Below are 25,151 nucleotides of genomic sequence, written 5' to 3' on the forward strand. Positions count from 1 at the left end.
GTAAGATTTTTCCTAAATTTTGGTAGGAAATAATTTTCTTGAGTGGCAACATTGGTTGTGAGCTACCTAAAGGCGGACATAATGCCCCATGACAAAGATGACACAAAACCCAAAAGATGGGGCGCTGCGTAGGAAGTCTAGAGAGAGTGCATTCCGTATGACATACGGTCCAGAGGGACATCGTTACCATTCAAGTACATCGAACCTCCGACTACATCTGGACATCCAATGAAGTGCATTGCAGCCAGTAGCTTGAGCATCTTAGAACTATTACCTTCTGCCGTCTCTCTATTCCCAATAAGCTTGCTACGTCTCGAGCCTGCCGTAAGAAACACGGATATTTTCGGCCGCAAAAAACAACCACCGAAATACGTTTTATATGAAGCCATCGTGGCGCGTTTGACAGCATTCCGTTTTTCCCTTAGTAACATTTGTAAGGTTTGGCCACATTTGTGGGGTCTTCAGCCACGTATAACTTCTGTACAAGAGAGAATTCTGCTTGCTGTTACCTAATGGCATGCTCGAGGTCAAATGTGCGATTTTTTATAAGAATTCCTATGTGTATTTTGCATTCCTTTTTATTTATAAAATTCAATTATCGTTAATGATTCGTTTTTTGCAATAACAATATTTTTGTTACAAATATTCAGTTTTTCGTAAATATTCCATCTACGCACTCTCGTGCATTTCAAAAAAAAAAAAAAAAAAGACGAGTGCTGTACACTGTTAAAATTGCCTAAATATGTGTCTATTTTTCTCTTTTAGAAAAAGTCCATGTCTCCACAATTAACATCCAGAAAATCATCTTCATATGTTTGCAACTCTTTAGCCACTGCTGCATGTGATGTCGAAGGCTTTTCTGTAAGATCCACTGTGTCATTGCTTACAAGATTTATGGGTAGTGATTTGTATTCGGGACTTTTCTCAGAGGCTTCTGGCGAAGGTGGAGGATTTGATACTGCAATTAGCGATGAGACAATTTTGTTTATTTGGCTATGAGAAACTTTTGTTATGTCGCAAATACTTACAATTGCCCTTTTCTTGCTCTTTCAACAATTCTTCGCCCATCAACATGAGATCTTTGCGCGTTGCAAGTGAGTTCAACTCTGCTCCTTGTTCGCTAAGGCGTTTTTTTAGTTCTTCTACTTTTCGCTCTCGCATTATTGTTTTAATGTCTTTATTTTTCTTATTGGCCTTGAAACGATCTTCAGAGAATATCGCCTTTTGATCTTCGGCACTTATGGTGTCATTGTGTTTTATAAGAAAAAGAAATACACCTCCAGGCGTACGACGTCTTTGACCATTCTGAAAATAGGAATATTGAGCTTAGTTTTTTAAATATTTTACGGGAAATTATTTTTTCAATTCAATTCATTTATTAATTAATGAATCTGGCCCTGCATTCGACTTTACATTGGTAGAAGTATTAGTTGAAAGAGTATTACAATGTGTATATAAGCAATAATAGTAATTACAGGAGGCCATCGTAGCGCAGAGGTTAGCATGTCCGCCTATGACGCTTAACGCCTGGGTTCGAATCCTGGCGAGACCATCAGAAAAAATTTTCAGCGGTGGTTTTCCTCTCCTAATGCTGGCAACATTTGTGATGTACTATGCCATGTAAAACTTCTCTCCAAAGAGGTGTCGCTCTGTGGCACGCCGTTCGGACTCGGCTATAAAAAAGAGGCGCCTTATCATTGACATTAAACTTGAATCGGACTGCACTCATTGATATGTGAGAAGTTTGCCCCTGTTCCTTAGTGGGCGAAATTTGTAGTGGTTACCATAGACGTAACGTAAAATTCTATGACATCAGGATAAGAACTTTCGGTGATTACAAGAATTTGCTCAATCCCATTTCAGCCGGTTGTATGTACCGGATTTACCCGATGAAGATCTTAACAAAATAAATTTTAAAATTTTAAGGAATGATCGAATTGGAAATAGATGTGGTGGCGTCGCGCTCCATGTATCATCTTCCTTGAAAACTTAGTTTGTGTCATCGATTTTTGAGTGGTAAATGTGAGACTTTTTTTGTTCGTGTTTACTTAGACTCCTTCTGCGTTTTGGTTGGGGTTTGTTTATTACCGCATGGAGACTTTGAAGCATTTGAAGAGCACGTTGCGGACATTTGTGCCCGATTCGGTCGCATCATTATCATCGGTGAATTCGGTGAATTACTATTCGCAGAATTTATTCAAATTTTAAAGAGATTCTTAGGTTAGGGTTAGGTTGAAAAGATGGTGCAAATATTAATCCGCCCCATGCCACTATGGACATACACCTAAGCCAGTAATCAGCTTGTTGTGCGCTCCAAAAAGTAACTTAGAAAAAGAAAATTTTAAATTAGGAATTACATGGTGCTTGCAAAATCCTTAACTGTTTTCCATGCCACGCCCCAAGTTGGTTCATGTCTGGTTTTTTGTGTCCCCACCTAAGTACCGGTGGATATTAGCTGCTAAAGCCGGGCAATGACATCTTCCCCACATGCCCTACACATGCTATCACTTGCCGCACCGATTTTACATAAGTGAGCTCGTAGTCCTATGTGTCCCGTTATGATACCAATAGTTATACTGACCTCCTTCTTGCTTACTATCTGTAATAGCCTCATCTTCTCACGATCTGGATCCCCCATCCGAAAATCCTATGGGAGGATCCAGATCGTGGGAAGATGAGGCTATTACAGATAGTAAGCAAGAAGGAGGTCAGTATAGCTATTGGTATCATAACGGGACACATAGGACTACGAGCTCACTTATGTAAAATCGGTGCGGCAAGTGATAGCATGTGTAGGGCATGTGGGGAAGATGTCATTGCCCGGCTTTAGCAGCTAATATACACCGGTACTTAGGTGGGGACGCAAAAAACTAGACATGAACCAGCTTGGGGTCGTGGCATGGAAAACAGTAAAGGATTTTACAAGCACCATGGAATTCCTTTCTTTTTCTAAGTTACTTTTTAGAGCGCACAACAAGCCGATTACTGGCTTAGGTGTATGTCCATAGTGACATGGGGCGGATTAATATCTGCACCCTCTTTTCAACCTAACCCTAACCTAAGAATCTCTTTAAAATTTGAATAAATTCGGCGAATAGTAAGATCGTAATTGATATCACCGATGATAATGATACGACCGAATCGGGCACAAATGTTCGCAACGTGCTCTTCAAATGTTTCAACATCTCCATGCGGAAAATAAACAACCCCTACCACAACGCTGAAGGAGTCTGAGTAAACACGAGCAAACAAGGCCTCACATTTACCACTGTCAGAAATCGATGACACAAACTGAGCTTTCAAGGATGATGATACTTAGAGCGCGACGCCAATGCAATCATTCTTTACCATTTTAAATCCAGGAATATGAAATATCTCCATAAATCCAAAAAGTACACTACGCACATTTTTCCTACAATGTGAAAAGGTTGTGAGTATATGTTAGATTGCCTATGATGAAATTATACGAAGACAATCAGTTTATTCTATTGGGTTGCCCAAAAAGTAATTGCTTATTTTTTAAAAGAAAGTAAATGCATTTTTAATAAGACTTAGAATGAACTTTAATCAAATATACTTTTTTTCTAAAGCAAGCTAAAAGTAACAGCTGATAACTGACAGAAGAAAGAATGCAATTACAGAGTCACAAGCTGTGAAAAAATTTGTCAACGCCGACTATATGAAAAATCCGCAATTACTTTTTGGGCAACCCAATATGTTCTGCAAAATGTCGAACAAGATTATTTATTTATATATTTATTTATTAGAAATTATTTTACAAATAAATTTAGAAAATGCAAAGGACACACGCAGTGTAACTAGACCATATTGCGAAAAGTATGTAGCATCAAATTTGATCAGTGCGAATGTTATGCTTTTTAATGCTAGAAATAATATCCATTAAATTTTCGTTCAGCGAGAAGTCAAGTGAAAGTGGTAGTGGTTCGTTGATTTTTGATAGCGGGCATTCCATCAGCAAGTGAAGAATATTTAAATCAAGGTGACAGTTTACACATGTTGGTGCCAAGAACCCACTTTAGTTACATTGAGTATTGAAGAGCGCTTTACCGACTCTTGTACCCGCTGAAGTTCTCGTGTTATTGAGGCCTTTTGATATCAGGATTGTGTTGGTTCAGAAAACATCCAGAATCTTCCCAAGATCTCTGGATAAAGTCCTCTAAGTGCTCCTTAAAGGGATTTAATATTATGGAATGGGAGCATGGTACTTCGGTATGCAGTGGCATCTTTGCCGCTTCTTTGGCGGCAGAGTCTATAAATTCATTCACAGGTTTTCCAGAATGTGGGAGAGCCCATAGGATCAGGATCTTCTTGCTATATTTATTACCAAGAGTATAGCTGTAGAGTCCCCTTTTATTACACAGCAAAGCTCTAGCAGTACTAAGGCTATCTGCGCAAATAATTGTTCTCTTATGCGTCATCTCGGCATACGAACTAGCGTATATTGTTGCTGAAACTTCCGCGGTAAATACACCAGCAAAGGGCGGTAAAAGACCTTCTTTTAAATTTCAAAATTAGTTGTGCTAATTTGATGTGCAACGGCATATACGGTTGATCCGGAAGCATCCGTCGATATATAAGATGATATCTGAAGCAAAATCTCTAATCCGATCCTCCGTTAAGATCTTAAAAGTTGAGTGAGAGGTATGCGTTTTACTGTATCTAGCTATGCTTAAGTCGACAGTAATATATGAACTTTGGTTGAATTCTCCAGATTTGTGAGGAAGCATAACTTTATATTCTTTTAGCTATCCCAATATCCTGCCTGTAGATGATTCTAAAACGAGCCAGAAAAGACGGCATTTTTTTCGCATTGCCTATTTCTTTGTTGTTGTGCTTTATTTTGTACGTTTTTTTTTTTCTTATGGCCTCCTCTTTGGGACGTAATTATTACGATTCATTGGATCCGGATCGGTATCGGAAAAAACCCAACAACAACAACCGAGTAAATTTGAAAAGTACTTACGATTTCCCGGGATTCAACTGTAAGAGCCAAAATAGTTTCTCCTAAAACCAACAACCAAAGTATTTAATCGTTAAAAGTTTAATGATTTAGGATTAGTTATTCTGAATGACGGGAATACTTTTTACCACAGTTGATGTCTCTATGTCAAGCTGTGATTCGGCTCCAAGCTTGTCTTGGGCAACACAGAAATTATCATAATTTATTGCACCAGTAGATCTTAATCGTGACCATAACTGCGCTGAACTGTATGCACCATTAAAAACACGTTCACCATAAGACCTTTTGGCCCGTCGTAAGGTAGCTCGTGCAATATTTCGGAGCCGTCTATAAGCAATTCTATTCTGTACAGTATTATTTCTTAGACAACATCCGAACGTATCAGCAAAGATTTACCAACAGGCTTCGGCTGTACCATAACAGGGACATGTCTTTCAAAAAATGCAAGTAAAACACTAAAATCAGTTTCACGAATATTCATAAACAAATTATCTACATTAATAGCTTCATAATTACGAAAACTTGTGCAAAACATATCGCCACAAGTTCTGAATTTGCATTGAACTAGTATATTGTTGGTGACATAAGTCTCTAACCAAAATTCCGTTACACCAATAATATGCGAAAAGTAACTAATTGAAGAAAGAAAAAAAAAAACAAAACTTATTTACACCCATTATTGAAACAACTGGCTGTCTTAAAACTAATTAAGAAAACGTAGCTAAATTCAGTAAAATTTGACTGGGGCAAGGCCTCAGGCGTGGATGACATCCCAGCTGAAATGTTAAAAGCGAACAGCGATAACATAGCGCCCCTTGTTTCAGGATATTTGGAATACAGAGACGATTCACTCAGAATGAAAAGAATCAATTATAGTCAAAATCCTTAAAAAGGGACACCTCTGCAACTGCAAAAGCTGGTGGGGAATAGCGCTCCTATCTGCTGTAAGCAAGGTCTTCAATAAAATCATCCCAAATCGCATTTTCAGTTCCCTCAATCAACTTTTAAGGAAACAATAGGCTAGATAAATCAATCGTGTATCGATAATTTAAATATGGGGTTGCCCAAAAAGTAATTGCGGATTTTTTAAAAGAAAGTAAATGCATTTTTAATAAAACTTAGAATGAACTTTAATCAAATATAATTTTTTTACACTTTTTTTCTAAAGCAAGCTAAAAGTAACAGCTGATAACTGACAGAAGAAAGAATGCAATTACAGAGTCACAAGCTGTTAAAAAATTTATCAACGCCGACTATATGAAAAATCCGCAGTTACCCAATATATTGGGTTGCCCAAAAAGTAAAAAAAGTTTCCCACCAAATATAGCAAACGTCGTCAACTTAATAATCTGGGAAGCGTTCTATCGACAAATGGAGGAGCTGAACAGGATATCCTTAGCCAGATCCAGAAGGCGCGTGTAGCATTTGCCAAGCTTCAAAACATATGGCGTGCGAACAACATAAGCATTACAACTATTGTAAATGCCGAATATTTGAAGAATATGTGAAGTCAGTGCTAGTTTATGGTTCAGAAACATGGCTAGTTTCAGCAAAGATGAAAGAAAAAATACAAAGCTTTATAAATCGCTGCCTCCAAAATATTCTCCAAATATGGTGGCCCAGAACCATATCTAATGGGGAACTATGGAGAGTACTCAACAGCGGAATATAAACACCGAGATCAAGATGAGTTAATATGGCTGGATCGGACATACCTTTCGTAAGCCCTACGATGACCCCCCCCCCCCCCCCCCCCCTCCATGCTGCAATAGTCTGGAACCCACAAGGGGTACGACGACGTGGATCCGACAAGGAATAGCTTTAACACCATATAGACTGGAACATTGAGGTCCGATCTGTGTGGTGTTCATTGCACAGCTTAGCTGCGAGCTACCGGGCGCGTCCACATGTTGCAGATAGTAGTGAAACTGCAGTCGCGGACAATCAGCGGTATCGAGTGGAGAGTCTCCAAATTCTGAGTGCCTATGATACTCGATATGACAAGGCGGATTATTGGCGCCTTTAAATAACCAATGGCCTCCCGATCGGTCCTTTGCATCGGAACGAGCTTGTTCATCTACAGGAGCTTGACAAGGATCGCCACCTCCACATGGAAATGTGGCTAAAACAACAACAACGACGGCATGGAAGACCACAAGCGACATGGCGCCGAACTGTCTTTAGTGAAACCGGCAAATCGATTAACGAATTAAGACTAATAATTGGAAATATTTTGTAGAAACTTTGATTTCCTAATTTGGAGTATGAAATAAATATTAATAAAGTAGTGCAGCCTGCCGCATACCCGACCAACCAAACCATATAAATAACTTATTATTAATTACGAAAATTATATATGTCCATCTCCTACAGTATTACCAATACAGTTTGGTGGAGATGTACCATGAGCTAAATCTGCAAGTTAATTAACTTTGCAAAATTGCCTTGAACCATTAGCTTTGACGATGTTAGCAGCAGAAACTGATGATATTAACCTGTAACTTTTCATGTAACCTACTCTGACTTCTTTATGAAGCATATCATATTTTTCCAACTCACGGTTAATTATCTTCTTAAATGGCGATCAACTATTATCAATTTCTCGCTTTATGAAACCGCTAATGATTTAATCAAGTCGAAAGAAGCATCCGTGAGCTTACAATATTTTTCCCGATGATACCATCTCATTGCAAATGCAACATTTTACGCTTCTTGATTTGGTTATGTTTTTCTCACATGCCGGACAGATTAACGTTTCATTATTTTTTGGTGCCACTTATTCAGTGTTCAGAGTGAGAAAGCAAGCAACAAAACGAAATGGTTAAACAAACAGAATAATGTAATAATCGTTTATATTTGTGCGAAAACAAATGATGATGAAGTTTTCTAGTTACTGGAAGTCGGTGGCTACGTATTGAAATACCGAAAATGAAGATTTAAAATAAATTCGGGAATATAGCAAGTGGCAAACATTTATCAATCTTTCATGACAGTGAAAAGCATAGTAAAATTAGTGTGGCCTTTTTAAGGTTTTTAAGTGCTTGGCAACTGACAACGAACATTCCAATGCTGTGAGGAGAATAGCCTACTTAGGGGAAAAATACCTATCTGTACTAAGTTGTAGCTCGAGAGATACATTTTTAATATCGGTATAGGTATAACAACATGCAGATGGACAGACATTACTAGATCATTTGCAAATTTTATGGCGATTATGAATGTAATACTTTTGTACGATATGTAATGAATATTGCGATTTATTGCAAACAGAATGAATGATGCAGGCCACTATTGTCAGTGGTTAACTTATGCGGTTATGAGACTAAAGAACTGGATTCAAAGCCTGCCGAGAATTTCTATTTAAGTGGTGTCAACCTGTTTCACGCTATTCAGATTCAGCAATAAGAAGGAGGTCTCTTAACAATGAGCCAAAACTTTAATCGGAAATACCTTAAATCTGATTAATTGAAATCTATTCTATTCTGTTCCAAATTTTATTTTTTGTAAATTCTGAAACATGGCTTGAACCAGTTATTTCCTGTAAAGCTGTTAGTACTCTGGGCGACAAATTTTACAGAAATGATCGCGATAATATGCGAGGTGGTTGAGTAGGAGTTTATGTTTCAAATTCCATCAAACATAAGGTAGTTTTTCGAGCTATTGCTTTGGGCAAATGCGAATCTCTCTTTCTTGAGTTGTGTTCTGGTACTAGGAACCTGTTTGGAGTAGTTTATTTACCTTGCATCTTTGAGGAACTGTACCTCAACTTGCTTTTGAATTATTACAAAGTCATTGCTATTGGCTATTTTAATTGTGATTTGTTCAATGCATCAAAATCTACCTTGTTTCGATCTTTATGTTTGTAAGAAGTGTTCCACTCCAGGTCGAAGCTACTCTGCATGTAAGATAAATTTTCTTATCAAGTAGGCTTTTGTTTTCAATTTATTTGTACGAGTATGTACAGAAAAAATTTTTTCATTTCAAAGAAGACTTCAGACTGTTTATATCGTTGATCAAAAGGCAAGATATTTTTTTGTGTCAAATAATTTTTGGAGTTTCTCGAAGAAATTTATTTTTTGAATTGGCAATTTCGCTGTGACTCGGACTGCGTATAATAAATTGGAAGCTATTATATATTTCTGGGAAGTAAATATATTGGACATATTATTATTTTAAAATTTAGAGACAAGTTTTCCGTTTTCAGGAATTGGGAGCGTTTATCTCTAAGTCCTCCCAAGGATTTTTTATTTAAAGTTTTTTCCACGAGAGAGAAATAGCATCTCCATAACACCACCAGTCTGACCTTTGGCGGTTTTAGGCGCACCATTGCGAATGATTGTTGCCGTAAATTTTATTGTTGACCAACACGTATACGCCGCAAAAGGATAATCAACCATTCCAAGCTCTTGTCAAGATTATGAAATAAATAGAGCAATATAAAGAAAATTTTGACATACATATATATTGTAAATTCTTGACGTTTCTTAAGAGGATCCAAAACAAAAGGACAATATTATCAGAAGGGCATCATGGTTACCTTCTCCATCAATTGCTAGGATATTAAGAATAACCGCAATATATACACTAGTCTACAATTTGTTTCACCAAATACTTATTTTGTCAAGAGTGAATATTTTACTTTGATTTTGTTAAGCACCAGAATCCAGCAAAAACAACAGGCCTGCGGTCAACAATGGACATAATGTTCTGATAAGTCGGAAGAGTGTTTTTTTTTTGTTTGGTTTAAATATTCACTCATTATTTTTACACTACAGTACACTATTTATTTACTCATTAATGGCTTTCTTATATAATAATGTTTTCCCTTACTCCGGTTTCATTTTAATTACACCTTAAAAATAATAGTTTCTTTCCTATCACTTCTATTTCTTCCCGTATCAAAGTCGGTCTCCGTTATGTAGGGTTTAGCTACCTAAGATTTGATTTAGTATCGTGCAGGATGTATTTTCCCTAGTCCAAGATCACCACCCCAAACCCCTGAGCACGGCCGGTAGATAAAGGTAGCACTGGGTCTGGGAAATACACTTCTAAGTTCGGCCGTTAAATGTTCTAGACTTGCTTTGCCTAATCACGTTCAGTGTCCATCAATTTCTCACTATACACAGATTCTTTGTTCGTTTGATTTTATTTCATGTGAGGAATTAATAGAGTTTCGCGAATATGAAAACTTTTACTAGGACGGTTTATTACAATGCCGAACCTTTGATAACACGCCAAAACCCCTTAGAATCCAAATTGCCGAAACGCTTTGAATAATGCATACACATTTCCTTACATATAACGGATTAAGCCTTATTTCTGTATTTACAAAATATTCTTCAATTCCCTGGAGTATTGTCCTGACGGAAATACTTAAATGATAAGCCTCTAAGGGATTGAGTATCTAAAATCTTCCTGCATTTCATCCAACCGTCACCAAAGGTACGAAATCTTCGCCTAAGCTAGACAATACCTTCGACAGTTCTTCCTTCTTCTATAGATCTGACGCCAACGATTTAAGTAAGCGTATTGATTTGCTCTTTGATACCCTATTCTCGTTTGTAGCTGTTAGACGAAGATTTTGTACATTTGATGACGATTGGATGAAATGCAGGAAGAGTTTAGATACTCAATCCCTTAGAGGATTATCATTTAAGTCTTTCTGTCAGCACAATACTCCAGAGAATTGAAGAATATTTTGTTAATACAAAAATACGTCCAAATCCGTTATACGTAAGGAAATGTGTATGCATTATTCAAAGCATTTCGGCAATTCGGATCCAAGGGGTTTTGGCGTGTTATCAAAGTTTCGAGTTGCTTAAGTGATAGCATAATGGATTATGATGGTGATGTTAACACAATTAATAGTTTTTTTGCTACGAGTGTTTAATCTGACAGAGACTCAGAAACTGATATCCATTCATTCCTTGGCTTAGAAGAGGCGTTTTTCTTTTAGCTGCGTTAATGTTGACGATGTTGCGGTGGCATTAGGAGAAATGAAGGCAAAGTCGGTTGGTGTTGATGGTATCTCTATCAAATATTTAAAACTTTTGTTTCCGTATACTTCCGACTTAATTCTCCATTTATTTAATACTATTTTAATATTGGGTTGCCCAAAAAATAATTGCGGATTTTTTAAAAGAAAGTAAATGCATTTTTAATAAAACTTAGAATTAACTTTAATCAAATATACTTTTTTTACACTTTTTTTCTAAAGCAAGGTAAAAGTAACAGCTGATAACTGACAGAAGAAAGAATGCAATTACAGACTATATGAAAAATCCGCAATTACTTTTTGGGCAACCCAATAACTTCAGAGTTTCCAACCAAATGAAAAACTGTGCGTGTGGTGCCAATACCTAAATCAAGTGTTAATCGTAGACCAGAGAAATTAAAAACAATCTCAATTCTTCTAGTTCTTTCTAAGGTTTTTGAACACATTTTTAAAAAGTAGGTAATGATGAGTACCAGACGAGGGATCTTAGATTCCCAATATACCTTTCGCTCAAGTCGCAGTACCACTTCTATTGTATGTTGTTACATCTTACTTACTCCATTAGATGATATTAATACAATGGTAAAGTTTGTAATATATAGGTAAAGTTAGTGATCTTCTATCTCTTGACTTGAAGCTTAGAAACAACCTTGGTTTTTCCAGATCTGCCTGCAAACTTGTAATGTCGTACATGTGTGGTAGGACTCAATTTGTTGAGTTGAAGGGAATAAATCTGGAATTATTTTGTGGTTTTCCACAGGATTTGGTTTTATGGCCCCTACTTTTTATACTTTACATTATTGATTTTTCAGAATTTTTCAATTCAATTAAATTTATTAATCAAAATTCGCCATTCCGGGGTTTACATTGATGGATATAAAATATTCCAAGAATAAACAACAAAATAAATTATCCGATATATGTGAATAATACAAAAATTAAAACTAAAATAAAAGCTCGTCTCAAAAGAAAAACAAACAAAAAAAAAGTTAAATTTAATGATCTCGCCCTAACAGGCAAAAAACTTGAAAAAATTAAATAAATAAATTGACAATTTAGTGAGATTAAATAATATATGTAAAAAGGAATAAAGATAGTAACCTAACGCACATTTGGTTGTTTTAAACTTTGTGAATGCTGGATGCGTGAGATTGCAACAGTGATGGAATTTAAGTTGATCAATCCCATTTCCATGGATTGATTAGCCAGTTTCTCTTTAAAATATTTTTTAGATCATTTGGCAAAGCATTCTATAATCTCACCGAACATATAGCAAAGGATCTCTCAAATATAATATGATTTCAATGAGTATTTGTGAATTTCGAGTTGAACTCAAAAATCGAAAGTAAGGGCGAAGATAAATCGGTTCCACATGCTTTAATGCATTATGGAAGAAGCACAACCATCGAATATTTAAAAAGTATTCAAAAGAACATCCATGAAACTGATGAGAAAAGTATTCATAATCCCATCTACACCGACGACCGTAGATAAATAAAGGATACCGTGGAATCACTTTTGCAGTTTTTGAAGATTAGTTCTGTTTGACCTCGGCACCGTATAGTAAGTGAGGCATAAGCAATGAATGAGCCAATGTATATTCAATTTGGGTTGGTTAAATAACATTTAGACTGTATAGCTTTTAAAGGATTAGGTTCAAACCCTAAAGAAGCTATGCAATCTGTTGAAGCGACAACTTTATTCTGGACAATAATATTTTGAGGCGAATAAAAACGGCGAGATCCATTGATTACAATACATTTGGTCCTGCCAATGTTAATTAGGAGGTTATTGGAACGAGCCCACTGACATATTCGACCAATATCATCATCAACTCCATGGTAACTGGTTGAACGTACCGGACTGCCCCGATGAATTCCTTCATCGTCAAGGGCTGCCTCCTTGTACAACACACTGCTACAACAATATTTCGCTGCAAGAAATCTGAAGATATTCGCCACCAAATCTTCAGCCACACTGTTCACTACAAATACGCGTGAGGTGAATTCTGAGCTGACTGTGATGGTCGATGGAGAATTGATTCCGACCATCAAGTGTCCCAAAATACTTGGCGTCACATTTGACAGCTCCTACACTTTCTCCCCACATGCCACAGCAATCTGCAATAAAGTCAAAAGTAGAAACAAGGTCCTCAAGTCACTCGCTGGCAGCACTTGGGGTGCAGACAAAGAAACCTTGTTGACCACGTACAAAGCAATTGGCCGGTCTGTGGTAAGTTATGCAGCGCCAGTGTGGTCACGTCAGCTTTGTGACACGCAGTGGAATAATATTCAGATCTGTCAGAATGCCGCCCTCCGAACTGCGACGGGCTGCCTCCTTAGTTCTCATGTGGACCACCTCCACCAGGAGACAAAGATCCTACCAGTGCGAAGACATAACTACATGCTGTCTAAGCAATACCTTTTGGGCTGTTATCGCAGAAATCATCCAAATCATCATCTTGTGGATAGATACCCACCGCCCAGAAGCCTTAAGGTAGATCTACATGATCTAGAGCGTGAGGTCCAGCGCTACAAGAGAGAACCTCTAGATCAAGCGGCATATCAAGCGGGTCTGAACAACATTCATGCAGACACGGTAGCAGACGCGTTAACTGGCTACCGGGTGAATGTAGTCCTTGGAGAACGACCGCCACCCATTGCACCCGAAGAAAACGACCTCCCCCGGCAAACCAGAGTGATTCTGGCTCAATTACGTTCCGGCAGATGCAGCCGCCTCAATTCCCACAGAGCTAGGATTGATGCCGATGTGCAAGATGTATGTCCCGACTGTAACCAGGGACCGCACGATACACGTCACCTGTTTAACTGCCCGGCCAGACCCACTCAACTCAGACCCAGATCCCTGTGGACGCACCCCATCTTAGTCGCGGAGTTCCTGGGTCTTGACACTCAACAGAATAAAGCAGACGAAAGATAGTACACAATAAACTGCTACAACAACAACAACAACAACCAATATCATCATCAAGATTTGAGATGCATCTCTCCACGCTACCAAAGTCTAAAGTACTCAGTAACTGAAAATCATCATCATCGTCTAACGTCATTAGAATATAACATACCAAAAATAGGGCCGAGAACAGAACCTTGTGGGACCCCAGTAGAAATAGAATTCACATTCGAAGATTATTTTTGACAGACTACATACTGAGAACGATTCCTACGACCAAGCCAGTGTAGTCACAGATGGTTAATTTACAAATATGTACTTTGCGACTCTTTCAAAATGCGTTAAGTGCAAAGATTAGAAATAAACGAAGAATATTAAGAGAAGAGATATTTTGAGAATACTGTGAATGGGCAATGAAAGTGATTTAGCAATTTTTTAATCGATTGTGGTAATTTTTTTTTTTTTTTGCTTTTAAAGATAAAATTATTACAAAACATGTTTTAACTTTTATATTAGCTGCTGTTTGTTAATTTAATTTCGTTTTAAATAATTTTTAAGTTCACTCATTTCCTGTTTCTTCTATCTTGAGATAACACTTACGAAAGAAACAAAAGAAAACTTCAGACTTGAAATCCATTTTTTGGAAGAGTGTAACACCTTTCTTTTTGCGGATGATATATATGTGCTTTTTAGAGCTGATTGTGATTCTGACAATCGTTTGGAATCCGAAGTGAACACTTGTCTCAGTAGGGTCTTAAGGTGGTCTTTTGACAAGGATTTGAATTTTTGTATTCATATTGACATTTTTCATTCTCGGCTTTAAGGTATTCTGCGAAGATTGTACTCTACGATTATGGGTGAAAACCAGACTTACTCACGCATTTTTAATGTCACAGGTTCTCTACAGATTGGAAGTAGTGTCAGGAACTTTTAACTACAATCTTCAGAAATAGAAGCGGATTATGAATAAGGTGTTTAGATTTGTGTATAATATCGTTCGTGTTCGCGATCATATTTTGAGGTTCGTAAAAGTCTTCCTTTTACCGCTATATTGATCTACATAATAGTTAATTTTTCTACAAGTTTGTTAAAAGTGGAATGATATGTAGACATTTTAATTTTTCTCGCTCAAGTAGAAGTACTTATTCTTGTTGCTCTGTATATTCAGAAATATATTTGAGAGATCTTATTGCCTGCTGAGCTACGAATCTTTTTACGACCTAATAATGTTTTTCTTCAGATTCCACTTACCTATTTCTTGGATTTCTTTTTTTACTGCAATGCTAACTGGGTAAGGACTTGTATAACTTTTTAATTTGTAATTGAGTGCATGGTTAAGGCTGGGTAACCAATTGAATTTTCGTATATGAATTGTATTATGTATAAATTTTGTTTTTCTATTTGGGAATGTATTCTTAGTAATGGGTTTTTTGCCACGAAAGCTTTTGTTTTATAAGTAAATAAAATAAAAATAAATAGAATATAGAATATAGAATATAGTGTCAAATATAGAACAAGGGAAACACAGTGTTTCAAGAGCAATGTGTGGTTTGATATATTTGCCAGCCTGTATCAGCGAGAGTTTTCCTTAACTTGCTATTCTGGCCTTCTGTAATAGTCCAGAACGACAAAGTAAAGGCTCTATCACACTACATGTTCTTGTCTTATGGCATGTTACTTTTAATGTATCATTGGTATTTTATTATGTGTGTCAAAATTGCCAATTTACATACGATTAATCGTTTTTGCTATCACACTTGTATGCTATTTTTGTATGACATAACCTAGAAATATGAGCAAAAGCTGATTTTTTATGGCTACAAATTGTTAAAGTTGTGAAAACAAATTAATTTGGGGTTGCTTTCAAACAACTTAAAACAAAAACAACAGATTTCTTTATGTTTTTGTCAGCAGGAATTGAGCATCGCTCTAATCAAAAAAAAAAAAAAATAACAGTGCTATTTTGAAAAGTGATTTTCATGTGCCATTTTTATTTGAATCACACTATTTATGAAACTTTAACAATTGGAGCTAGATGAGGATCGCCACCTCGAAATAAAGACATGGGGCTACAACAACAACAAGAACATGTAGTATGATGGCACCTTAAAAAAAATTAATGCAGGAGAGCAATGTTCCACCAATTGTAAAAAAATGCTCGACCGGTTCTTGCTCATTCCCGTCCCTGAATTACGGGGCCACAGAGTCTTGGACACCCGCATCCTCTAACACCACTTTTTTGTTACAATTAATACATGCCAGCATTAATTAAATGCTATCTCATCGACAACTTCATTTTCCATCACCCACCAATGTCCTGGGACCCTGCACAGCCGCAGGTACTCATTTCGTAACCCATATTTCGTAACTTGTCATTCCTGCTGTTTTGTTTTGTTCCTTGATATGTGATGTTGTTTTACGCCGCAGATTCGCTTACCTTTATGGTCATTCCTCCATCTGCTTCAATGCGTTGCGTTTCCTTGAATACCTTCAAAGGTATTTCCGTTCCAAGAACTTCTACTATTCTCACTGAAATATATGCCGAATTATAGCGCTTTAGTGTCATAGATTTCTTTTAAAATTCTTACCTAGCAAATCATCCTTTCCCTCATGTAATTTTAATGCTATTTCTTTAGCTACTTCCACGCCATCTCTGTCACCGATTTCTTCAAGATCTTCAATATGACGGGGTTCATATGAATTTGTATCTGATCCACTGTTGGTAGATGAATAACGGCGGTAATTGCGTCTTTTACCCAGCCGTTCGTGTACAGAGTTTTTTGATGAAGACGAAGAACGGCTATGGTATTCTCCACGACTTGATGGTCGTTGACGTTTGTTTTGCGGTTGTTGCTGATCACTATCGGAGATATCATCTCCGGACAGTCGCCGCTTTAAGCTGTTCTCGCCATTAAGGCGATAATGTAAAGAGAAATCATAATTCTCGACATTTCGGTCATTGAAACCGTTCTGTGTGACATCACAGCCGCGCATATTTTCGGTCAGAGCATCTTCCTGTAAGGCGGCTGTCCAAATATCGTATCTTTTGAAACGTGCCCTTTTTTGTTCACTGCTATCATTTGTGGGGCTGATACGAACCATAACTGTGCGCTTGACACGCTTCTTTTGTTGCTTTTTCTTTTCCTTATAATCTTTTGCCAAGCAGGTGTCCGATGAGTCTTCTGATGAAGAACTCGACACATCACTCTGACACTCATCATCATCGTCAATGTCATTTGTTTTGGCATTAACATTTGGTGTTTCGACAAAGTCATCTTCCATTTTGCTTGAAGTTCGCACGTATTGAACGGGTATTGGTGTAGTTATTTGGACTGGCCTTTGAAGTGGAGTGTAAACGTCGTCCGATGCATCCGAAAGCTAAGGTATAAAATATAAATTAAAAAAATTCCATAGGGCGTTGCACCTTGCACTTGTATCTGAAGATAAATGCATCTCACCTCTCCTTCTTCTAAATCGTCGTCATGCACGGCCAATACCTCGGAATCCATCATAGTAAGTGTTGATGGTATATACTACTTATTTTTTTTTTTTTTTGGACTTTCAGAAAGAATGGCGGAGACAAGTCTCACATATGCCAGGTTATATCCAGGAGCAGCCGTCCACACTGCCAAACTTAAACGATATCACAAAGTGATGTAGGTGCTAGATCCTCCAAAAAGCTCGTATTAATTCCAATTATATGCTCCTTTTTCGTCAAGAAGTGTTGAAAGTGGTTGAGTCTATCGTCAAGATTGTTGTACGTCGAGGGTGCTTATGCTATTAATCGAGAAGATGCAATAGAAAAAAATTAGCATCTAAATATCACATTCGCCCAAGAGGGCATATATCACAGATCCATCAAACTACTGCAAGTAAAGTGGTAAGGTGAGTGTACAATGAGATGGTGGTATGGACAAAAAAAGCATCAAATAAAGAAGCGAAACATGTAACAGCATACATGAAGCGATCAGATTCATTCATCAAACATCAATTTTGGCTTCTTGGATGAAGCACAATAAACATTTATATTCAGGTACTTGTTTACACTCAAGCAGGTCCTTGAGATTGGTATATTTACTAAAAATACTAAAACGAGATCGCAGTGAGCGATATTTAGGGCACTCAAAAATCATGTGCCCCACAGATTCCCGACAGCCACATTTGTCACAAAAGCATGACAAACCGGGGTTAAATCTATGCAAATAGGTTTTATCATAGGTGTGTCCTGTAAACATTCTATTAAGTATCTTTTTCTCCGCAGGTTCCAAGTCAGCCCCTAGGAACCAGGGACGGGAGGGAATATCAGGAAACAGCTCAAAGAACTTTCTGCCTTTTTCAGTAGATTTCAAACGATAGTCACGATTCCAAATATCATATATCTCATCCTTTATACGCCTTAACCCTTCCTCGAGGGTGTAATCAAAATTAACAGGGGCACCAAAATCTGCTGCATACTTAGCCAGCCAGTCAGCAGTCTCATTGATTTTAATACCAACGTGGGCAGGTGTCCATACAATATGGCATTTGTTGATATTAGAGAAATTCAGCTTCCGAAAAATTCCAGCAACAAGGTGATTCTTCGTACGAGGGGCACTCAGCAGTTTGCAGGCATTTAGACTATCCGTAAAGACAACAAATTCACAGCAGCCATCCTCCACCGCAATCTCAACTGCCTTAAACAGCGCTATTAACTCAGAGAAGAGGCTTGACGTCTTCCCCTGAATTCTAAACAGGAACCGCTGATCCCGCGTGGCATTAAAAACGGCGCATCCAGCACTCCCAGCTTTCACCGATGCATCCGTGGCAAACACAACAAAACCATCATCTTTATACTCCGCTATCTCTTTGCAATACATTTTCTGAAAAATCTCTTTAGCAACATTGGCTCTGTCTCCACAAACAATCGAAGACCGCACCGTCAGACTGACAGGCCTGCACTCTTCCTCTACAACGGAAATCACATCAAAAATCTCATGAAACATGTGATAAACATGACTATAGCTGGAGCGTACATACGGGTTTTCCGCAACCATTGCATATAAATCTGGGTTCATAGATTTCACTCTTAATAACTCCCTAGCCGTCAGCCACAAACTGCGCTCCGCGGCAGGCATCTCATTTGCAAGGGCATAGATAACATGAATTGGCGTAGAGGGCGTCACTCCCAAACATCTTCTCAGAGTGGCATTTTGAGTTGTCATAATCTTCTTATTTATACTCATCGGAGTATGGGCTGCAGTAGCCCTCGCATACTCCAGCTTCGATCTTATCAGAGAACGATATAGATTAAGAGCTACGGCCGGATCCAGACCTCCCTTAACAGGTGTCAGAAATTTAAAAACATTTTTTCTTGACTCAACTTCCTTGGCAATTCGCGTGTAGTGGTCTTTAACGGATAACGATGCAGTTATCGTCCTTCCTAGATACTTAAGGGTCTTGACTTGTTGAATCACAGCTCCATTAACAGACAGGCTCACCTTCTTCCTGCTGCCCTTCGCCAGGTACATAATCTGGGATTTATCCGCCTGAAAGGAAAGATTTAATTCTTTGCATAGATCATAAAAGGCTTGCACCTTCGTCTGAAGCTTCTTCTCCGCTTCATTAAAGTCTTTATCAAACACCATTATCAAGAAATCATCCGCATACTGGTAAACCAAGCTAGACCGATCTTCTATTTCGTGTAGGTTCTTCGTGTAAACATTAAATAGCAGCGGGGATAAACAGCTCCCTTGCGGCAGACCATCGACAACAGTGGTTGTGCTTTTGCCAAGACACAAAATCCTATTTGACAAAAAATTGCGTATCCACGCTATATAATGCATCTCCAAACCACAACCAACCAAAATCTTGCTCAGTACCTCAATCTTGACACAGTTATAAGCATTAGCGATGTCTAGGGCCACAATCATAACTTTAAAACCATTCGCCTTAAGAACCGCAGTACGGTGCAATAAATCATTAACACAGGATGAGGTAGACCTCCCACTCCTGTATGCAAAGCATCGCTCAGGCAAGAAACCCATAGCCTCCAGAAAGCAAGCAACCTTATCCTTAACCATAAGATTAATCATTTTCAGGAAGACAGCTATTAAAGAGATTGGTCTGAAATTCCTATAATCCTTCAAATCTTTGCCCGGCTTAGGCACCGGCACAATCTTGATCCTTCTCCAGCCATCTCTGATTAGATTATTCGCAAAGCAATTATTAAGGGCAGTAAACAGCACGCTCTTAGAGATATCCGGAAGTGCTTTGATCATGTCATACGTAATGCCGTCACAGCCACCAGCCGACGCCTTTCTTTTGCCATTCAGCACTCTCTCAAAATCCTCATATTCAAACTTTACAGCCCTAGGGCACACCAGATCCATTACAGCTACATCATCATCACACGGCACTTGTTCCTTGAGAAATTTCAAATATGCCTCATTATTTTCAGCATTCCACGAGCTGGTAGCACCGATCTTGCGCCTCCCAACCACATTTTTAACGAAATTCCAAGCCTGTTTCGTTCCCGGGTCAGCATTCAGACCAGCCAGGTTAGCCTTAAAACTTTCTCTCTTTGCATTTGATACTGCCAACTTCCACTCTTTCCTAGCAGTGCTCGCCGCTTCAATATTCTCCAGCGTAGGATATCTTTGACATTTCTTAAAGGCAGCTTTTTGAGATCTAAATAAGACATCCAAGTTCTTCTGCCACCAGAACTTGGGAACCCTGTTATCTTTAATCTTGAAAGTAGCACTATTTATTTCATTCAAAAAGGACTTTTCAATCTCATCCATATCAGGCCCAAAAGAAGTTCGACTTAAGGCGTCCGCCAGCAAATTCTTCGCTACAAACTTGCCATAGGAAATCCTATCCGACTTGATTGTAATCTCAATAGGAAAGTGATGGCTTCCACCAATTAAAAAGGATAAAGTGCTCCATTCCATCTCCGACGCACCATTAGCAAAACAAAGGTCTAAAACAGTACCATTATCATCAGCCAAGGATCTCTTGTAGGTATGTGCACCATTATTAAAGCAAATAAAGCCAGCATTGTCAGTTAGCTGCTGCAGGATCCGACCTTTAGGCATGGTGACACTGTCACCCCAAGCCAGGCATCTCGCATTAAAGTCACCAAGCAATACAACATCATTCAAAGTCTCCAGGTAGTTCAAAAGAGTCGACATCTCAAGCTCGAAAGCAGGAACCGATATAGACGGAGGACAATAAACAGCACAAAAGACAAAGTTCTTCTTCAAGTTCAGAGTTTTGACAATCACAATATCCAAGTCAGTAACAAAGTCTAAAGTTTTAAAACTAATATATTTTCTTAGGCCAATGGCCACGCCTCCGTAGCCATCACCACGTTTCTTTTCCGCCAGGTTAAAGTTAAAAATTTTATTATTCTTGTTAACGTCATCATGAGAAAAAGTCTCACATAAGCAGCAAATATCAAAACCATCCTTGTTTAGCAAATATTCTAATGTAGCTTTGTTCTTCTTCAGCGATTGCACATTATACTGTAATATTTTGATTGTCATTGTTACTGGCCGTAGAAATCAACTGAACATCATTACTAATTCCAACTTTATTAACACGCTCTGAAAAATGCCTGACAGCCACCAGGCCCGCATCACTGCCCACTTGCGTAAAATGATCCCGCATAAATTTCAGCAGCTCTTGCATGATCTTCTCCAGCTCACTCACCCTGCTGTAGCCAGGGTACTGGTATACTGGCTGAGAGGGAGACACCTCATCAAACATTCTCGGATGTATCTGCGCGCCCTGCGCCACAACCACCTCCTTACGCGCATTAGAAACCTTCTTCGCAACCGCATTATACGCCCACGGCGTCAAAATCCTGTTAGACTCTCTGACTCTATCTCTAACATTTCTTCCTCCCCCTTGCATCTGCGGGAAATCCTCATTGTCCATCAGCTCCTCAAATCTATTAGTTCTTACTTGTCCAAACGAATCCAAAACCTCCGACCTCGACATCTTGTTCTCAGCCATCAACTTGTTGATCCTTGTCTCTTTCTGCCAAACTTGGCACACATCTCTGTTAGACGCCAGATGGCCAGTCTTCCTACAGAGCACACACCTGATGATCTCACAGTCTCCTCCGCATTGATCGCCCTCTACGCCACATTTCAGACATCTTCTGCTGGACTTACAGCCCATCTCCAAATGCCCAAGCCTTCCACACTTCCTGCATTGCCTTACACTCGGATAGAACGTATGCACCATTGTCCTCGTATAATTCACCTTCACATCTCTTGGGAGTGCACCCCCGCTAAAACCAACCTTCACCGACCCAGTAGGAATCATCCTTGTTCTATCATCCAAATCTCTTCTAGTGAACCTCTGTACAGACATCAATTTAAGAGGGGAATCCTCTATTGCTAAGCATCTTCTTACATCAGCAGCAATTTCGTCCTCAGTAATCGACAGAGGTACATCCCTGAGCACACCAAAAGTTTCCACAAAATTACGTGGAATGAACGCCTTCAAATTCCTCTCAGCCAATCTCTTGTTACTAACAAACTTGTTGGCTGCCACCGCAGTAAAGAACTTTATCTTATACATTGTACGCCCCACATCCTTAATCTCATCAATGCCATCACTAGCAGAAATAATATCTTTAATTTTCTCGTACAGATATAAACCATTTCTTCTTCTCGTATTTCTAATTTCATCAGACTTTGATGTATCGACAAGGACAGCAAAGTCACCAACATGCCCCTCATTATAAGTAATTATCACATTCTCCTCTGTTCTTCTTCTCTTATTCTGCATATCATCTTCCCCCTCCCGTCCTCTAGATACCCCGTTACCTGTTTTAGCGGCATCCTTCCTTCTACTTCCAGTCGCAGCACTCACACCAGCACACATCTCACCACTCATACCACTAGCAACATTGCTTTCCAATATCTTGTCGCAGCTCGCACCAACACTTCCAATACTCCCAACGGTACATTCAATAGCAGCACCCTCAGCAATCATTTCACTTGCACACGCTTCATCCATATTTTCCTCAAGCATTCTCCTATTGACATCATACAATTTCTCCTTAGTCTTAATCAACTTGAAATTATCAGACACCACATGCGCCAAAATGAGCGGCTTAGCCGCCATGGCGCTTTCTTTCTTCTTCACTCCCAACGACAGCTTCCTGGATTCACACCACTCCAGCAGAAGCCTCCACCAACAGCCACACCACAGACCAAATTCCTCCAAAAGCCACTCAGCACCACACGCTTAGCAAAATCACGCTTCCAGAACAAAAGATACCAGCACGAAAAAGTACAAACGTGTGTGTATGTAAGTGTGTATATGTGGTTGAAACAGTAATATTCGCAAAGACCAAAGAAAACGATGTACACTCACTGACAGCCAAATACGTAATGCTACTTAAATATAGCCGCAAAAGATATAATCACTGTGTGGTGTTTAAATTTTTTATTTTAAATTATTATTGGCAAAATACAATCTCCCCAGTCCTTATTCTCTGTCACTACTAGTGTTGGCAACTATTAATTTATTGACACTGCCAAACATATGTTTTTAGCGTACTGTGTAGGGATTGCAGACCATAGTAAAAATGTTTAATAGGGCGTTCATACGTACAAATTTCATAATTCTGTGCATGATGGGATGCACTTTTAAGGTGGAGTTACATACCTCGCGCAACACTTATGGGTGCATCTCGGAAAAAATGTAAGTAGGTTGGTTTGTATTGTGTGAGTTACGCAGGCTACTCTCTGATGTTGTGTACGTTATGAAAACTCGTTGTCAGAAAGCGTACTCTGTGGGAAAAATTTAACTCTGCTGTTTGCTGCCTTTCCGTTATATCATGCCCACATGATACATTAGGAGATAGCGTTATTAGTACAACCACAAAATCTACCCCCAACGAAATTACCTTAAGTGGCAAATGCCGTAATTTAAAATATTAAAGTGGTTTTAGAAATAAACTTTTTTTTACAACTTATCTTCTTCAAAGGGGTTTTATATATGTATTTTCATCCTTATAACACTGTTTTGTTGCTTATGTGTGGAATATCGGATCAAATAGAATATATCTCAAATCCCAGCTACGTTATCAAGCCTTTAAATTTACACGAAAATCAAGACAAAAATAAAAAAATTGTATTCAGCTGTTCGCATAAGTCCATCCAGTGCGACACCAACATTTTTTGCTTGCACAAAATGTTCTTGTTGTTTGCATGTGCTGCTGCGCAACTAAGATGCACTTATAAGGTGAGGACATACCAACAGCTGAGTACAATTTTTTTTATTTTTGTTTTGATTTTGCAGTAAATCTAGCTGATTGATAACACAGCTGAGATTTTTTTCTTAAATATTAATAAGAAGTTCTATTTGATCCGATGAATTTAATGAAGAAAATACAAATATAAAACACATTTGAAGAAGATAAGCTTTAAAACAAAGTTTATTTCTAAAACCACTTTGACATTTTAATATATGGCATTTGCCATATAGTAGTTTCGTTGGGGTTAGTTTTTTGATGTTGTGCAAATGACGCTACCTCTTATTGTACCATGCTTTGCATTCTTTTGGACTATTTGTCTTCAAAATCGATTATTCAACTTTTTAATCAAAGAAAGTCGACTCGACTCATTTTTCTTTCCTATGCTGACTCTTACGAAAGAAACAAAAGAAAACGTCAGATATCGTTGAAAGTCAACTTTGGGCAGTGTTGTCAGATTAGGGGAAAGTTTACCCAAACAGGGGATTTTTTTTCATGATTGGGAAAAATTTGTCTCATTTTTTGGGGAACGGTGATTTTGATGGGGACAAAAGTAAAAAATTAAGATTTTCTAGGAGAAATTTCATCAGCATAGCGTCATAATTAATTTTCTTGGGTATACCCTTGTTTTTGTTGATGTATCAGTGTGTTGTACACAGAGACGGCAGCCCTTGCTGATGAAGGACTTCATCGGGTCAATGCGATATGTATTACAACCGACTGCCATGGGATTGAAGTAGTAAAGAGTTTATACTTGGATTGGTTGTGATTTAACATAAATCATATTCACCATCCCTGGTGATTGCTGTAGAAAGTATCCTTCGAGATGAGAAGTTTTTAATGAATATAGACATAGGCTATATATGAACATTGACATAGGCTTTAGTAAATCGTACTTAAGCTAGAAACTGCAATTTCCAAATGGGCTAAAATGATCCAATGTGGGCATAAAACTGTGGGCATACAACTTTCATGAAAAAAACTTTAATCAGTATATTTTTCGTTGTGGG

At 38.3% G+C, this 25,151-nt stretch overlaps 2 protein-coding genes and 1 long non-coding RNA gene across 3 annotated transcripts; 1 reads left to right on the forward strand and 2 right to left on the reverse strand.

Annotated features, from left to right (window-relative positions):
• Positions 1–562: 562 nt before the first annotated feature.
• Positions 563–23,401, reverse strand: LOC106085273 (phosphorylated adapter RNA export protein). Its single transcript, XM_013249449.2, has 6 exons — positions 23,279–23,401; positions 17,348–17,422; positions 16,478–17,267; positions 16,327–16,418; positions 1,029–1,305; positions 563–958 (listed from the first exon to the last, which is right to left on the reverse strand). Exons 2-6 carry the CDS (start codon positions 17,399–17,401, stop codon positions 762–764), a joined length of 1,410 nt encoding a protein of 469 aa, XP_013104903.2. The 5' UTR covers positions 17,402–17,422; positions 23,279–23,401; the 3' UTR covers positions 563–761.
• Positions 8,978–9,695, forward strand: LOC106085274 (uncharacterized). The gene is made up of 2 exons (XR_001220916.2): positions 8,978–9,127; positions 9,186–9,695. It is a non-coding gene; the product is annotated as an uncharacterized LOC106085274 (long non-coding RNA).
• On the reverse strand, positions 17,578–23,046 carry LOC131997689 (uncharacterized). The gene is made up of 2 exons (XM_059368968.1): positions 22,706–23,046; positions 17,578–17,666 (listed from the first exon to the last, which is right to left on the reverse strand). Exons 1-2 carry the CDS (start codon positions 23,004–23,006, stop codon positions 17,662–17,664), a joined length of 306 nt encoding a protein of 101 aa, XP_059224951.1. The 5' UTR covers positions 23,007–23,046; the 3' UTR covers positions 17,578–17,661.
• Positions 23,402–25,151: the final 1,750 nt, after the last annotated feature.

Source organism: Stomoxys calcitrans, chromosome 5 (assembly GCF_963082655.1).
Source record: "Stomoxys calcitrans chromosome 5, idStoCalc2.1, whole genome shotgun sequence".
Lineage (NCBI taxonomy): Eukaryota > Metazoa > Arthropoda > Insecta > Diptera > Muscidae > Stomoxys > Stomoxys calcitrans.